The sequence below is a fragment of the Heloderma suspectum genome, chromosome 2 (assembly GCF_057233095.1).
Source record: "Heloderma suspectum isolate Gila_16-S chromosome 2, 16-S_ref, whole genome shotgun sequence".
NCBI lineage: Eukaryota > Metazoa > Chordata > Lepidosauria > Squamata > Helodermatidae > Heloderma > Heloderma suspectum.
In genome coordinates, this window is record NC_139459.1 from 242,662,869 (window position 1) to 242,680,288 (window position 17,420).

The 17,420-nt window shown below is 40.4% G+C and overlaps 1 protein-coding gene across 1 annotated transcript in view; it reads right to left on the bottom strand.

Annotated features, from left to right (window-relative positions):
* The window catches only part of SLIT3 (slit guidance ligand 3), a 693,114-nt gene that overhangs the window by 191,428 nt on the left and 484,266 nt on the right, over positions 1-17,420 (bottom strand). The window contains exons 13-14 of the mRNA XM_084838630.1: positions 5,360-5,503; positions 1,947-2,110 (exon numbers count right to left, since the gene is read on the bottom strand). Of these exons, the coding sequence (XP_084694756.1) occupies positions 1,947-2,110; positions 5,360-5,503 (308 nt within the window). The remainder of the gene's footprint in view (positions 1-1,946; positions 2,111-5,359; positions 5,504-17,420) is intronic.

Below are 17,420 nucleotides of genomic sequence, written 5' to 3' on the forward strand. Positions count from 1 at the left end.
AATGATGCTCATTTTATGTGAAAGTACTGCAAGGTAACAGTATTTTTTTTCTTCTCAAGCTAGTTAATGCCTTTCCATCATATAAAAAAACTGCCTATCCTTGAATCTTGCCTGAAATAAGCATCATATTGTATGACCACTACACACAGAAATCATGTATGTGTAAGGAACTTACAATATCAACAAGCAGAATGTGACAATGTTTGACTTCTTAAAGCAATATCCTTTTGCTCATGCCTGGAAGACGAAAGACTTTGGGTCAGCTCCAGGGCTCTAGATACAATGTGCATTAAAACATTTATCAAATGCTGCAGGTCACTGTTAACCATTCCAATTTTGACCAGCGTTGTTCTTTGATTGATTACAGTCTTCAAGGCTTAGCCCACACACACAATCATCATACACAATATTTTAACCACTGTTTTTCTCCAAGCCATTAGTTATATGTGGCTTCCATTCAACCACTATTTTGCAGCACAAAGGTTCATTGAGTAAACACCATCTATATGATACAGTCCCCCTCCCTAATATTTCCTAGCTGTGGAAACATGATGCTTTCCATTGAGACAGCCTAATAATTTCTATAACGATGGCGGTGTGGAATGGGGTTAGAGGGCAACTTGTGGAGATGCGTTTTGCCATCCTTGCAGTCCATGCCTACCCATGTCTTTAATAGTTTGTTAATCCATGGAATGCCAATCTCATGTGTAGGACATCTAATCTGATGCCTTCAGAAATAATTTTACCTGCCAGTTATTGAGTTGAAGAGATATATCATTCTGAGTTCTCAGAAGGCAATTTTAAAGCTAGTAAGTATAAAGGTGTATGCAGTTTGTATTGAATTTATTTGCTGTTGTTTATTGTTCATTTTAAGACATTTCATTGTGTATTATATCTTTTATGGTCCCTGAAGAAAGTCCCTAAAAATATCAGGACCAAAATGTGTTAGGCTTTATTGAAAATGAAGTTTCGTTTTCCAGCATGTTGAGAAACGTTCTCTCTCTGCAGATCTGGCCTGGGCTTGATAATCCCACATTTTTGCAGACCTGGCCAGAACGCAATACCAGGAGCTCCCGAGCCCCAGGTGGACTGCCGTTTGTGTCTAGTAGGCTGTTTTTCGCAAGTGGGTCATGCAACTTGTGTGGGCCTGCGTGAACCCTTTGTTCCATTTATTTTTGCTTTTCATTACTTGGGACCTGTGAAACCCATTTTATAACACCTTCATGCAAGCACACAACTTACTAGGCTTTAAAAAATGGTGAACATGCAGAAAGACGGTCCCCACCCAACCTGTCTATCTTTTGTTGCATTTCTATCTCCTTTTTCTTTTGTTCTTTGGAAGTAGTGTGCCTGCTCCTGCCCAAAAGCACATTATAAAGACAGACCTCTGCAACAGTCTCCACATCTATTACGTGCAGGGGCACACTGCACCAAAATGTCACCTGTGAGAGTACGATAGAATAGCTAAAACAAGTTTACAGCATGCTTTCCATGACCCGCAGAAAAGCCCTCCTGACAAACCCTTTATTTGGCCCATGAGATATTTTTTAATTAATGAACTGAGCAAATCTCCCTGGATTTGATTGAAACACACTGGATTTTTTTTCATTTCTTAAAAAGAAATTTCAGACATTTCGAAACAAGGGATCATTTCTACCTTATCTCTGTTAAGGCAGTATACAGCACTAGATTCTTTAAAAAATTACAGCCTATCTTTCAACTAAAAATAAATAAATAACAAGGCACGCTAAAGGTTTGCTTCTCTTTTAATACATAAGGTAAATAGGTTTTCTGGAGGACTAATCCAATTTCTCAAATTTAATTTTAGAAAGATGCTACATAATATCCATTATAGCAAACACTGTCCTACAGATTTGATTAGCAGGCTCTGTGGACCTGCTTATTTCTGAACTGAAAGTGCAGTACAGTCTGGGTAAATGAATTACCTGAGCAACGGAACTTCTTGCTCTTGATCTGGCTGATTCGTTTGTTGGCAAGGCGACGTGGGCTGCTGCATCGAGCGCCGCTGGTTTCTATTGGATTATCCTGCAGGTAATCAGCCAGCCACTTCAAATGGCAGTCGCACACAAATGGATTCTGAGCTAAATGCCTGCAAGAGGGATGGGATGTTTAACCAGAAGTGACCTGTGACACTGTGCTCCATCACTGTTTTTTACAAACACAAAACTGAAGAGTAGAGTAATTGAATCAGCTTCCAGTACACCAGGCCTGGCGGAAGCTGCATGGAGCTGCACTTGAATGGGAGAAATTCTCTGAGCCATCTTACTTTTTTTTTTAGCTCATTAATTCTGCAGTGAGCCTTTTCAAGAAGGAAACAAAAATTAATACAGCGAAGCCTGCTTATAAAGGGCACTAATCTTTTGTCTACAAAAGCTACAATTTTCAGCAGGGAGTCTGACATTGCAGTGAAATGCATCTTTTTCGAAATAACGTTGAAAAGAAATCCCCCCCACACACAAAACTAAAGCTTTCTAGAGATCAGATTGTGAATATGTAAGTTCATGTACCTTATGCCAGAAAGCAAAGTTTATGGTTGAATCAGACATCTTTTCTTAAGACTTAAATGAGAATCTAAATATATTGGTCAGGGTTAATAGAATCTTGTGTAAAATGGATTTACTCCTCAGTATTAATTTTAACTTTTCAAACAATATTGGTCATGAAACTAGAACCTGATTAATATGCCTACAAAAGTTGGGTGAAATATAACAAGCCAATGTTTATTAGAAACTCATACCAGCTTTGCAGGACCTCTGCCACATGCAGGGACAAAGGTGATTTATGCTTAACTGGTGGAGAGATCTACTATGCTGAATCTGGGGGCTGTTCCCTCATTTCGTATAATGAACAAATAAAGAGGGAAACATGTTTGTTTGTTTATTTAATGTATTTCTAATAGCAAAAAATATGATAATGACCTCCATATAAAATCATTCCCAAAGGTACAGCACTTTTTATAATTATTATATTAACCTGAGCTAATTATGGGTGACAACACTAGATACTATTTGTTATTTTTAATTATTGTCTCATTGGCATCTAGTAATTTTCTGTCAGTTTTTAAATATATGTTTGAATGTTCCTGTTACATGCAAAACATCAAAATAAAGTGATATAAAAAAATGAAGAATCACAGGGTCATTTCACACAAAAAATGACGCTACTTTATGGCAGCCATTGATCCAGCAACAAGCTGTTAACGTGCACCAGTTCCTCACGTGGTTGCAGTGTGTGGTTTGTCTCCATGCCCGGAATGTTTAATTGCAGAGTGCAGAGAAACCACATGGGTCAATGTGGCAAGTTAGTACACACAAAATGGCTCATTGAGTAGAGAAGCTGCCATACTGAGGAGGTTTCAAGTGGTTTCCCTGTGGTAGCTGTTCCATGCAATGACCCATTTTGTGTGAAGAATCTGTAAGTCTAGATGCCTTTGGTCACTGAATAACAGAGGGCACAGTTACACGATGAGTGTTTCAACAGTTCAAGCTGGTGAGGGAACGGAAAGAAAGAGGAGAGGAAAATCAGCCCAAAGACTCATCTTTTGACCTCACTATGTTCTTCCAAATAATATTTTAACCAAAAAAATTCTGATGGAGCCAAGCAGCCTAGCTTATTTTTTAAAAAATAAATTCTCGTACCATTGTGATGAACGGCTATCCAAGAAACTGTCAAAAATGGTATATACAACATATCTAATAAAAATAAAACAATTTTGACTCCTCTCTTAATCCTTATAACTTGATACCATCTTTCACTGTAAGACACAAAGAAAACAATAATATATCAAAATTATATTTTGAAAAATAATATTTTAACGGGGACTACATGACCAAAAATAGTATGATGATATGTAATGTTTACTTGGTGAGAGTAGGAATGCAATTTTAAATGAAATTTCATTATCCTTGCTATTTGCTGCTTTTGGTAGAAGTGGATACTGATTGATACTGAATACTTCCATCACATAAAACCATTCAGCAAATGTTTCTAAGGGAATGTAGCTGAAGACCAAGAGGCAAGAAAAGGATATATAAGTATAAAAAGAAATCTAATATTTAGCAGGAACTTTGGTTTCTGATTTTGGAATTCCCTTTTTAATTACTTGGGGCTAAATCCAATATTATGCAAGTGGACTTCTGCTTGAGCAATGGGAGTTTCCTTCCCCTTCTTCCCCCTGCAGCCCCCCACCCTCCAATCTGCCCAAGAGATTCCTCCAACCCTTTGGAGCAGATTTGGGGAGGCACACAGGAGGTGGGGGAATTTGAGCTTCCAGCTGTGTCCGTTGTACTAGCAGAAGGTCACTACTGGACACGATCCATGATAGCTGGAATATTTAGCAGTGGAACTTCACCTGTAAGCACCTATCTCATCTTTGGTTCCTATCCTAAGTGTCTACTACATGCAATCCATTTGGTGTCTGTTCATACTACCAATGTACTGTGGAATATGAATGCACTACACATACAATATAAGAAGAGATAATAATATGATTCCCTGGGCTGCTGCCTGGAGTAGAGTAATGCTCAGCGGCAGAAGTAGCAATCCACTAGACTTGCTTAGCAGTATCCTGGAGCAAGTCAAAGTTCAATAGCAGGGTTAGCAATGTCAGCAGCAGCAGCAGCAAGCACAGAGCAACAGAATTCTGTACTACCACCAGTAATTCCTAAAAGGGCCATTGCCAACAGAAAACATTCTTTCCCATTGCGTTGCAGTGAAAAGGTGACTGTATTATTTGATTCTGATTTTATCACCGACAGCTACGTATCATCTATTCTCAAATTCTCTGATTGTCTTGAATCAGTAAGGAAAGTGAAATATAGCATGCTTACAGTGCATTCCTACTGGTGTCTACTCAGAAATAAGTCACATTGAGTTCAAGGGGGCAAACTTCCAAGAAAGTGGGTATAGGATTTCAGCCTCAATGTTTGCTTTTTTTAAAGTTACAATTTCAAACAATGAAAAGTTTAAAAACACTACCAGAAATTCCCCCATTGTTCTTTTATCCTTTCTCTCCTTTTTCTTTCCATCTTTTGTCCTATTTCCATATCTGCTATCCACACCCTTGTTCATTCTGTCCCTTCATCCCCTTTTCTATTCCTCAAGGTCTCAGTACTTCACTTCCTGTGGAATGGAATTGCTTCACATTAATGTATGTATTTCATCTTTGCCTCTGGCACACAGGCAGACATAATGTTATTTTGAAATAATTGTTACTCAGGATTAAGAGATTGGGACAAGATCATGGGATCAGGTATGTCCTTCATCTGTGCAAATATCAATAGGAAGCATCTATTGGGGGAGGGGGCAGAACCCATATGCAATATTCTTGAATACTCACAGAGTTTGAATTGATTGGAGAGGTATGAAAAGCCCTTTGCTGATAGTCTGCAGCTTGTTGTCATAGAGTGATAACAAATTGAGATTATGCAGATCTTGAAATGTGTTTACCCTCAAGCAGTTGATCTTATTGGCATTGAGAAGCCTGTAAACAAAGAGAAGAGATTTAAAATACACATATTCCTGAAGGCCAAATAAAGCAAGACTGAACTCAGATATTAGCCTTAAATCCTATATCGGATTTCTGGCTGAACACAGAGCAAGGAATTGTTCAAAACTCTGGCCCTTCTATTTATATATTTATAAAATTATTTATTAGTCACCTTTTGGACCAATAAACCCTGAAAGGAACATACAATAAAAACAGGATAGAATTGAAAAAACAACAGAGAGCAGAATTACACTTAAAATCACTCAAACACCGGGTGGAACAAAACATTTTTAGCAGCCTGCCTAAAACTAAACAAAGCAGGAGCCAATCTAACATCCCTTGGGAGGGAGATCCACAATTAGAGAGCTGCCACAGAAAAGGCCCTGTCACATGTTCCCACTAATCTAGCCTCTCTTATTGGCGGGACATGTAAAAGGCCTCTGAAACAGATCTTTAACTACAGGCAGGCTCATACAGGAGAAGTTGGTCCTTCAGATATCCTGTCCCCAAAGTGTTTAGGGCAGGGGTGTCGATCCTCTTTCCACCCAAGGGACAAATTCAACTTGGGGGGGGGCACATTGCAGAGGTGGGTGGGGGATGAAGACAAAAAGCGTGGTCGGGGCTAACGGGTCAGGGCCAAAATACCAAAAAATACCCGCACATTGTAGCTTAAAGCTCTTATTGCCAGTAACTAAGCCTTAGGAGAGGCATTTCAACCTTGTAGAATGGGGGGAAAACTGCACAAAAGCTGGGAAACAATTAAAGGATCAGTGGTTAGGGAAAACGGCTGGGGGCAGGGGAAGTGGCTGTGTTCATCTGGGGAATCCTGGAGGGCCAGACTGAGGCCCCAAGAGGGACAAATTTGGCCCCCAAGTCTGAGGTTCGACACCCTTGTTTTAGGACTTTATAGGTAAGCACCAACACCAATTTGCCCAGAAACATACTGGAAGCCAGTGCTGTTGGTACAGGACTGGTGTAATATGGTCTACAAAGTGCACACCAGAAAGCACTCTAGCTGCTGCAGTTTGCACTAACTACAATTTCCAAAGACTTTTCAAAGGCAGCAATACGTAAAGCACGTTGTAGTAGTCTAAACAGGAGGTGAATAAGGAATGGATCACTGTGGGCAGATTTGCCTTCTCCAGGAAGGAGTGCAACTATCATACCAGCTGAAGCTGGGCAAAGGTACTCCTGGCCACAGCAGCCACCTGGCCCTCCACGAGGAATGCCAGGTCCAGCAGCAGCCCTAAGTTGCGAACTTGATCATTCAGAGGGCGTGCAAACTTGTCTGTACCCCAAATCCCAGATTAGCTTGTCTACTGACCAACAGTACCTCTGTCTTGTCTGGACTGAACCTCAACTTGCTTGGCCGCATCAAATCCATTATTGCATCCAGACAATGGTTCAGAACTTCCTCAGTCTTCTTGGTACCAGTTAAAAAAGAGACCTAGAGCTGGGTATCACCAGCGTAATGAAGAGATCCAAACCCCCAAATCAAGATGACTTCCCCCAGCAGCTTCATGTAGATGATAAAAAGCAAAGGGAACAAAATAAAGCTTTTGGGAACCCCAAAGGGCCAAGCAATGGTCCTCCAACACCACTGTGTGGGAGCGTTCAGCCAGATAGTACCAGAACCACTGCAAAACAGTGCCCCCAAGTCCCATGCTGGCCAAACATCCCTGAAGGATACTATAGTTGATGGTACTGAAAGCCGCTGAAAGGTCCAGAAGAACCAACAGGGATGCATTCCCTCTGTCTACTTCCTGACGTCAATCATCTGCCAAGGAGAGCAAGGCTGTTTCTGGTGGGAAAGGATTTAAATAATCAAGTTCATCCCACCTGAAAACCCTGGAGTTGAGTTGCTATCACTTGTATTATGGACCTTACTCAAAAAAGGAATGCTAAAGACTGGCCAATAATTATTTAGGGTAATGGGATCCAATGATGATGTTTTTAAATGGTAGTCTCACTTCTGCTTCTTTCAAAGGAACTGGGACATAGCCCTCCCTTAAAGAAGCATTTACAACATCCAACATCAACTGGCTAGCTCCCTTCTGGCAGCTTGTACTAATCAGGATGGTCCAAGGTCCAAAAAACAAGTGGTTGCCTTCCCCCCTCCAAGCAGTTTATCCACATCCTTAGGCTGAACAAGAAGAAACTCCTCCCTGAAAACTGGACAAGTATCTGCCTCAGTCACCACCACAGAGCCTGCTCTCATCGCAGAGGCCAAGTTGGAATGGATACAAGTATTTAATCAGCAAAGTGTTATGCAAACTCATTACAGCAGGTTGTCAAGAGCGTCTGCTCACTACAGTGGGACCTAGAATGTAACAAGCCTTTTACTACCTGAAACAATTTCACTGGCTGAGACTGTGCCATCGCAATGGTGGCAGAGAAGAACAGCTTCTTCACTGTCAACACTGCCATGGAATAGACCTTAAAATGGGCTCTAACTCATGTTCAGTCAAATTCATCCCGAGTCTTCCTCTACCAACGCTGTAGCCATCTGCCTGAGAAAACTGATAATGACAGAAAGATGATCTCACATTACCAATAGTTTTTTGCAATACATGGCTCTACTGGGACTGTTATCACGAATAGTTTGTGTGGGCATCTAGAAAGCCTCACAGGTATTCCAAACAAATTAAATGAATATTCAATAACAAAAAAACCATTCTGCCAGCTACCGATGTAAGCAACAAACAGGCGTGGGTCAACTCACAGGATGATCTCTCTAGCATAGCCTTCCTCAATGTGGTACTCTCCAGATGTATTGGCCTACAACTCCATAAGCCCTATTGGGCATGCTGGCTGTGGGTGATGGGAGTTGTAGTCCAAAACACATTGAAGGGAAGGTTACTCTAGCAGTACAGTAATGCTCAGATGGTTCATCAGGCAATATAGGACCAGGACAACCTCGAGCATCTTTGCTGGTCCCAGGCACTCTATCCTCCCCATATGGATTTGGGCCTGAAAGACCAAAGAAAAGTATGGGTGCATGGATGGCAAATTGTAAACAAGCACAATTTGTGACATTGTACAACATCATCTGTGATCACGAGGCATGTCTGTTAAGGCCTTAGCTGCCTATTTCCTGGCTTTGTGGAGTTTGATCCAACATGAGATAGCTTTGACTCTGATTTTAAACTGGCAGAATTTCTGACAATTGAATTTCCCTGGTTTTTGAAAAGGAAATTTATCATTACAGTGTTGTCAATCCCACTCTCTCCCCCAACAGATACAATTCAGGTATAAACAAAACAAAAGATAAAATAGGAAGTGATAGAGTCCAATAAAGCAGTTATCCAGCACGAGGGAGCGATGCTGCGTCTCTCCTGTTGGGCCTGTCTACTGCTATGCAGCTTTGGGCTGAAATGCAGCTGGAGACCTTAATCTGCCACTCTCTGGCCTCAAAGCTACCACTGGATGAATGCTGGGAGAGCGTATTTGGCTGTGGTTCTGGTTTTTACTGTCTGCTTTAGTGGTGCTTTTTATTCATTGACTCTCCCTGTGGTCTCCCCAATCTCTTTCCTCTCTCAAATCTTTCCACTCTCCCTCAGAATCACCTCACAAAAAAACCCTCCTCAGAATCTCCTATGGTAGCTCCTCAAGGCGAAAAGTGTTGTGCTTCAGGCATCCTGCAGGTGGACAAAGTGTTAAAGCCCCCCACATCCCCTAATGCTAGGGTCCTGATCCATGTAGTAACATGTAGTTTGACCCTGAGAAGTCACATTCCATATCTAATGGAATAGGCATTGCACATAGAATCCACTGGATTCCCTCTGCAACAACAGAACCCCTCTGCAAACACTGCAGTATTGGCAGCATTCTTGCTTCAGAAGGAGTGAACATGAGCATGCATGACATAATTTTGTCAATAGTTGTTGTCATAGGCTTTAATGGGGCAGGAGAGCTGCTCAGACGTTCACCAAATCAATGATGGATTGCCTTCCTTGCCAAGCCTGAATAAAGTACATCAGTCATTTTCACCAAAATTTGAAAGAAACATATGTTTCTATGCCTATCCAAAAATTGAAGTAAAAAGGGTAAATGTGTCAATGTTCAGCACCTTTTAACTTGCTGTACCTGTGGCAATTTTTAGCAGATTGCTTTGAAATTTGGCATGTTTGTAGATCTTATCAAGTAGATAATGGATGCCAATTTCACGTTATTAGCTCAACAGGTATCATTTTTATAAGAATTCTGAGGTTTATAATGGCAACACCTTTTTTGTGCAACTGGCCTTAACCTCTGCATCCCTTCAGTCTTAAGACTATGCTCTAGAATCATCTTTAACAAGCTGAAATTCCATGGCAGATATGCAAGGGGTCCTTGGAGAACAATCATTGGGCCAGTTTGTATGCTAAACCAAACCTTGGGCTTATGTACTTCTCTCCCCACCTTTTCTGTGAAAAGAGGAGGAGACTGAAAGCTTCCATTACATCTGAACGCAGGGAAGTCTGATTAGTTCAAACTCTTGTTAGGTCAAACTAGTTTGTGGTTTATGATCCTTGCTTAAATATATATATATATATATATATATATATATATATATATATATAAAAACTAACCAGAGTTCTTTGAGGTCAGATATAAATGGGAAGCCCTGGTTAGTATAAAACTGGAAGCACATGTTTCCAATCTCCTCCTTTGGTGTGTGCTTGTTGCATGCACGTAATGCTAACCCACAGTTTACCTTAAGACCAAAAAGGTCCAGTTGGTTCCCTTAAGATAAGAATGTTGTTGCACTTGGACATGTCAAATTAGTATGAAGTACATTATGCTGCAACATAAAAGGTTCCGCCATCTCTCTATAATATGAAAATAATTATGAATAAATAATATACATCTCCCAATGAATTTGCAGAACTGTAGCATGACACTAAAACTACTTCCCATAGAAGAAAAAAAAAAGATGTCATACATAACTTGCCAAAGTAATATGTGCTTCAGCTCAACACTTTTCAAGAATGTGTACTGAGGTGGAAAGTAAATAGATTAGATAAACAACAGCCTTTCTGCACAATTAATATTCTCATGATGGATTTATTAATAAATATGAGTACAATTCAAGTGTTTCACATTTCAATAATATTCTAAGCTCCCAAAGCAGAATGATTGAAAATAACTGGTTTGAAGAAGAGAAGAGAGACACTGCTGTAGCATTTGCCCTCACCAACATTTTAATTTTCTGATCAGAGACGACAAGTGAGTAAACGATAAGAGAATAACTAGATTAGTCTTAGTTTGGCAGTGGAGCCTGGAAGCCTTAATACACTCAGGAGAATAGAAGTTTCTGTCATTATCAGATAGACTACAAATCATTTTAAGTACACTAATAACCTGAAAGACTATGAGGGAAAGAACAGCACAGAACCTATACAAAGAGATTGCTCTTTTCACTTGCCTGCCCTTTTATCATGGCATCATTAACCATTCTTATACAATCAATAACCTGTATGTCTCATGATTAATGAAGCATATCCTGAATGACATATATTAAATAACAAGAAGAACGGACAAAACTGCATGTAGCAGAATGCAAACAAGTACACTAGCAGAAAGCAAAGTAGCGTGGTGTAGTTGTTAGAGCAGCCTTCCCCAACCTGGTGCCCTCCAGACATTCTGGACAGCAACTCCCATTACCCTCAGAGAGCATGGCCCTTGTGGATGATAGGAGTTGTAGTCAAACATATCTGGAGGGCACCAGGTTGGGAAAGGCTGTGTTAGAGTGTCAGAATAGGTCTGGGGAGACCTGGTTCTAATCTCACCTCAGCCATGAAGCACACTGGATGACTTTGGACCAGTTGCTATTTTTCACAACACACGGTTGCTTTGAGGATAACAGGAGGAAAACATGTGTGCCAGCTTGAGCTTCTGGGAAGAAAGGTGGGATAGAAATGTAAGTAAATGTGAGAGCCAGTGTAGTGTAGTGGTGAGAGTGGCGGACTGGGAGCCGGGAGATCCGGGTTCTAATCCCCACTTGGCCATGGAAGCTCACTGGGTGACTTTGGGCCAGTCACAGACGCTCAGCCCAACCTACCTCACAGGGTTGTTGTGAGGATAAAACGGAGAGGAGGATAATGTAAGCCGCCTTGGGTTCCTTGCAAGAGGAAAAAAGGCGGGATATAAATGCAATAAATAAATAATAATAATAAATAAGTAAATAAATACGCAGCTTGAGCACGAATTGCATAAGTAATGGTACTGTTGAGAAACAGTGTATGTGCTTAAGTAAACATCTATGTTTCCAGTCCCTATATGAGGAATGAAGGTCTTTGAAAGACATATATTTACAATAGTAAAATAAACATTCAATACTGAAGTACAACAGTATTTCAGAATATTATTTTCCAGCATTTTCCAATTAATTTTAAAAATAAATGCAAATGAGAATCATGATTTGGACTTTTATCGTCTTATTTTAGCTGAAATAGGAAAATAGGCACTAAGAGGTAACTGGTGATCATTTCCACATTTATTCCTGATGTGAATTATGCCTTGTTTCCCTTGTTAACACATTTAAAAGAGAATTAGATGTCAATGCTTTATTGCTGATAACCCTAGATCAGAGATGGAACATGGAAGCGAAAAGAAAAGAAAAAAAAGGCCACCGTTGCGTGCTTTGCTTTTTGTATCCTATGCAAGAAACTACAATGCATTTAAATTTAACAGGCAAACAGAAGCTACTGACCTTCACAGCGTTAATTTCTCCAAGAAAGAAGAGCAGCAAGGATCAATTCAAGCAAACCCAGTTCAAGCCCAAGTTGTAGGAGGCTAGACTTCTACATCAGACTTAAGAAATTGTATGAAATGTATCTCAAGATATGTTTGGATTTGAGTAACAGCTATTTGGCAGTTGTTTTGAAAACTTAAGCTGCATTTTCAAAAGCAAACAAAGAAGCAATAGCTAGTTTAAAACACAGAAGGAAAATTGAACAGCACATTTGTGACTAGATGATGAATAACAAAGCCCTCTGCTTTTTGTTATAACCAAGAAGTGCAGTTCTAGCCAAACCACTTCCTACTGTAGACCTGGAGTTTTGCAACCAAGGCGACCCACCACCAGTGCTATTCACTCCTTTCCAGCAATATTAGCAACATGGAGCTACTGCTCAAAAAACCCTAAAGCTATGGTATAGCAGATAGTGTTTCTATGATCAGAGTCCCACTGGTGGTAATAGAGGTGGTGGCGGCAATAGAACAGTACCTCTGGTATCAACTTATGTAACTATCTTACATAACCAGTGCTAAAATTATAGGGGCAATAAGAGAACTGGAGTTGTGCATATTAGACCATTTTTGGACAGTTGCTGTCACGCCAGTGGTATGCCACTGGTATTAATCTCAGTTAAGAGTATATCTCTCATGAAGCACTACAGTGGTTGTTAACAGTAATTACAAGTACAGTAGAGCACTGAAAAGTGTTTATTTTGTGTATCTGTACTACCAATTGCATATATAACAATTAACCTTGAATCTGAAGGCAGAAAAAGCTCTGCATAAGGAACTATGTTAGGCCATGCAAATAACTATCCAAATTGTGTGACTGATGCTTTGAAAAGGCATCTGGTGCTATGTTATATTACTAGACCATGTAAGGAAGTATCCACAGTCAATTCAGATTCTTACTGGTAGTCTGTGATCAGTGCTAACTTTATTACTGTTTATCATGTAGAGCTATGCTTCTCCAGATCTACTGCTTTGGAAGTTCAGACTATGGTATTTTGCCATGTCTCTGTGGCCCAAATACAATTGTACCATTTTTTATTTACTTCCCTGGATATGTACATCTAGTAAAGCTATAAGATATCTGTATGTTCTAGAACACCCCCCCCCCCCAAATTATTTCCTGAAAGGATTGTCATTGCACACATTAAAATAAACAACTATATTCCGTTACAGATTTACAAGTTCAAGAACATTACTATTACTCAGTTACAAGAACTGTTCAGTGTGGTGTGAAATTTTTGCTGTTCGTCATTTCATAGGGCTGTGTAAACTTTCTTTCTGATCTCATCTTGTGGGGCTTTTTATCTCTTGAAAGCGATTCAGTTTCCACCAGGAAGCTTGGAAAGTTTGGCATTTGATAATGTGAAAACTACAAAATCTCCATAGCTCAGAGCATTAAAACATTTTGCATTTTCAAAGAGTTGCTTCCATTCAGCCATCTTGAGACCAACCTGTGCCCAAAAGAACTAAGATAATAAGGGAACTACAATGATCTAGACATTAATCCAAGAAGCAAGGTTATTAAAAATTAATATGTCTTGCTAATTGGCTAAACTAGATAAGAACCCTCACATTATTTGTTGAAAGATCTTTCTACACATAAGAAATTATATCCTTTGAATTCTAGGGAAATGCTTGTGATGTATGAATGCAATAAAAGTGCTCTGAAAAGTGTTTATTTTAATAGCCAGTATGAAATAATGATTGTCACAAAAATATGGGATGCTTGTCAGTCAATCAATACATTTTTTGTTTAAGCCACACAAGTTGTAGCTTGCAGATTGATCTATGATTCAGTAAGGCAGCACAGCTATCCACTTTTATCAGAATGGGAGCATTTAGCTCATGCTCAGGATTGGAATGCTTGCCATACTTGAGGTTGGGAAGGAACTGACTCCTTGGTCATATTGGTCAGTGACAGTGTCCCTTCTCATATAGTGGATCCGGGCAGATATGCTTGAATCGTCTGGACCTATTCCCTTTCAGGTACACATTTTCTGAAGTGCGCTTGCCTTTTGCTTGCAATCTGTTGATCTGTATTGCATAGACCAGCTGTCACAAATCCTTTGGCTCCCTCTATCCTTAAGCACTCACACACACACAAATAGAGAGGCTTCAGTCTCACGCCTTTAATTCATTATTCACAGGTTCATTATAGATGCAAATCCTCGAACACTCTCTGGCTACAAAGGAATGCCTCCAGGAGATTCAAATGGGATCACCGAAAGATGCCCACAGTTTGAAACTTAGGAAAGGAGGTCCTGCCCCTCGCGTGATGCTTCCCTACGTAGCCTCTCACGCATCGCTAACCGGGTCAACCGCCTCAGCTCCTCCCCTGACGTTTCCCTCTTAATTCTGCACTGCTGCCTGACGTCTCTTAGGTCACAGGCTCCAATCCCCTCCTCCTCCTGCTCGCTGCTTCTCACAAAGGAGGGCAAGGAGGAAGCTTCATGCCCGGCCATCTGGGAGTTGGTAACCTGAGAAGCATGCCTACACGTATCTGAACTGGCTTGTGAAAATGCCTCCCCCAGTTCTGGCTGTTCCTTTTCTGAATCTGAGCTGCTAACTCTCTCCCCGTGCTCAGAATCAATCTTGGCACCAGGGATGCTGAATCTCTTTCAGCCTGAAGGCCGAATTCAGTTTAAGAGAAGCTCTTAGGGGCTGCATTCCAGTGGTGGCTGGGGCTAAAGGTCAGTGCCAAAATACCAAAAAAAACCCAGCATAGTTTAGAGTAAAACTCCTACTGCCAGTAACTAAGCCTTAGAAGAGACATTTCACCCTTTTGGAATGGGGAAAAAACCACAGAAAAGCCATGAAACCACCAAAAGATCGTGGTCAGGGGAAAGAGGGCCTGGCCACCTGGGGAACCTGGAGGGCTAGTTTGGGACTGTAGGTTCTGCATCCCTGGCATAAACTGTTCTATGGGTTACAGCCTTTAGAAAGAGCAAAGGTGGCTACTGGATGGCCTTTCATTCTCCCCTAACTCTGATTCCAACAAGCTAGAGAAAGGTTTTGTTGTACTTATCTTAATAGGCATATTATTTGATAAACTCACAGATACTTCAAAAGCCCCCATTCCAAGATTCATAAAGCATAAGTAGTAAAGTGACTTTAAGTTATTCCAGGTATAAGGAAGAAGGATTAGTTTAAAGCCTTGAGGAACAGCTTTAACATAGATTGTGACTAATGTTCAAACATCGATTGTGACTAATGTTCATGTGAAACTTTCATTTTTATTCACACATCAGTGCTACCTATCGCTACAAAGTGCATATGAATCTAGCAGAAATTAAGAAAATGACAGCCATTTTCACTTCACTTTTGTGTGCTTGCTGGTCTAGTAAAGTGCACTAATGATTAGCTCTCATAATAGGCAGTTTATCAAGCTACATTACCATGTGAACTGCTGCCAAAATTAGACATAGGTTTAATAGTAGCAAGCTAGACTGCAGGCTACATTTTACATTATACTTGAACCAGATGTTGCACTGTGGTCACATTTCACCAGAATACACACATGCACTACTCTCCTGAAACAAAGGCAACTTTCATCCATCCAAAAGCTTAGTATAAAGTGCATTTCAAGATGTGTGGGGCTGGTAACAGTTGTTCTGTATTCATACATCCTTACCATAGTTTAGCCAATCAGACATAAGACAACAGTCTGTTCCTGTGTTCAAGAAGGAAGATCTACATGTGGCAGCCCATCCCTGCTGAGACTGTAAACAACTTTATTGAAACGTGCTTATAAGCCAATTTCCCCCCTATGGAAACGATTTTGAGAACTTTTTTTAATTGAAAAGTGGTATATAAATAAATACATGTCCACCAGTTACATAGTATCATTGCATAAAAGCACATGGTGTGCACAATGTCATTGTGGTGTAAAAGATGCATACAGTCAGAAGTAAATGTGACCACGTTCCAGATTAATGGAAAAGTTTTCTTGGTGTTTTCAGTAAAGATCCATAAGTGGAACCTGCAACAAAATGTATCTTGAGCCCCTAAGAGGAGTGTTCCTGTCCAGAGCTCTGGCCAACCTGGAATAGTGCTATTTAGGGTAGGGTGGGGGGACGAGGATGGGAAATGGAAAAAGAACACTTTTTTTCTTCCCCACCCCCCTCTGAGGGCTTCTCCTTCTCTGTTGAAAGACTCCGGTAGCAGATAATTTCAAAAACACCTGCCCAGAATCCTAGGGAGCCACTGCCTGTCAAAATAGACAATACTGTGCTAAATGGAACAATATTTGGTATAACGTGACTTCCCATTTTCCTTATAGCACTAGAGGGGACTCAGGTGTAGAACTGCTAACCCTAAACTCAAGCATCTTATCAATATATAGTGGGTGGTAGTATTTGAAGAGTGGCAATAGGAAATAGTGTTCTAGAAATCCTCCTGACTTCCTCCTAAAACATCTCTGTATAGTGCAGGGAGAGGAGTTTTGAACCTCTAGAAAACCACTAGAAATTTTTGATATCAGACATCAAGGCAGGCATTCACATTTAGAAAAGAGTACTTTATGATAGGTGGCTATGGGAGGAATCATGCTAATGGCAAATTCACAATTTTTTTTCCTATGGAGATTGAGATCTCTCTGTGGGAATGTATATTTTGTTATACACTATGAATGTGTTTTTTTTTTCTAATATGAATACAGAGACAGAGCAACCACATTATGCTCTTTGGTGGAATATAAATTCACATTATACATGCACTATAGACATGACTTTGCCAAAACAACAGCATAACATGGGAAGAGTCGCCCTCTGCTTAGTAAGGAGTGAGGATATAGTCAGGGAATTCAAACTGTATTTAGTGTGCTGGTTCCCATGACCAAACACATGTGGAGCATGTGAGTGGCCATTTTGAACACTCAGTGGCTGGCCATGGCTTGTTGTGTCATGTGAATCTGGGGACTGTGGGTTTTGTAAGAGTTAAACAATCCTCACATAGCCCATGGTCTGTTGTTGGGCTTTGCAAAGGTTGTTTAACTCTTGCATAACCCATAGTTGCTGGGTTTGTGCGACACAACAACCTGTAGTCAGATGTCGAATTCTTCTTGGCATGGACCACAGCCGAAGTTTTGATCGTGTGAACCAGGTCATTATGTTTTAATTACGGGGTATTTTAAATGCAAAGTTGAGTCAGTCACTTTTTCTAAATATGCAAAATGAAGTGT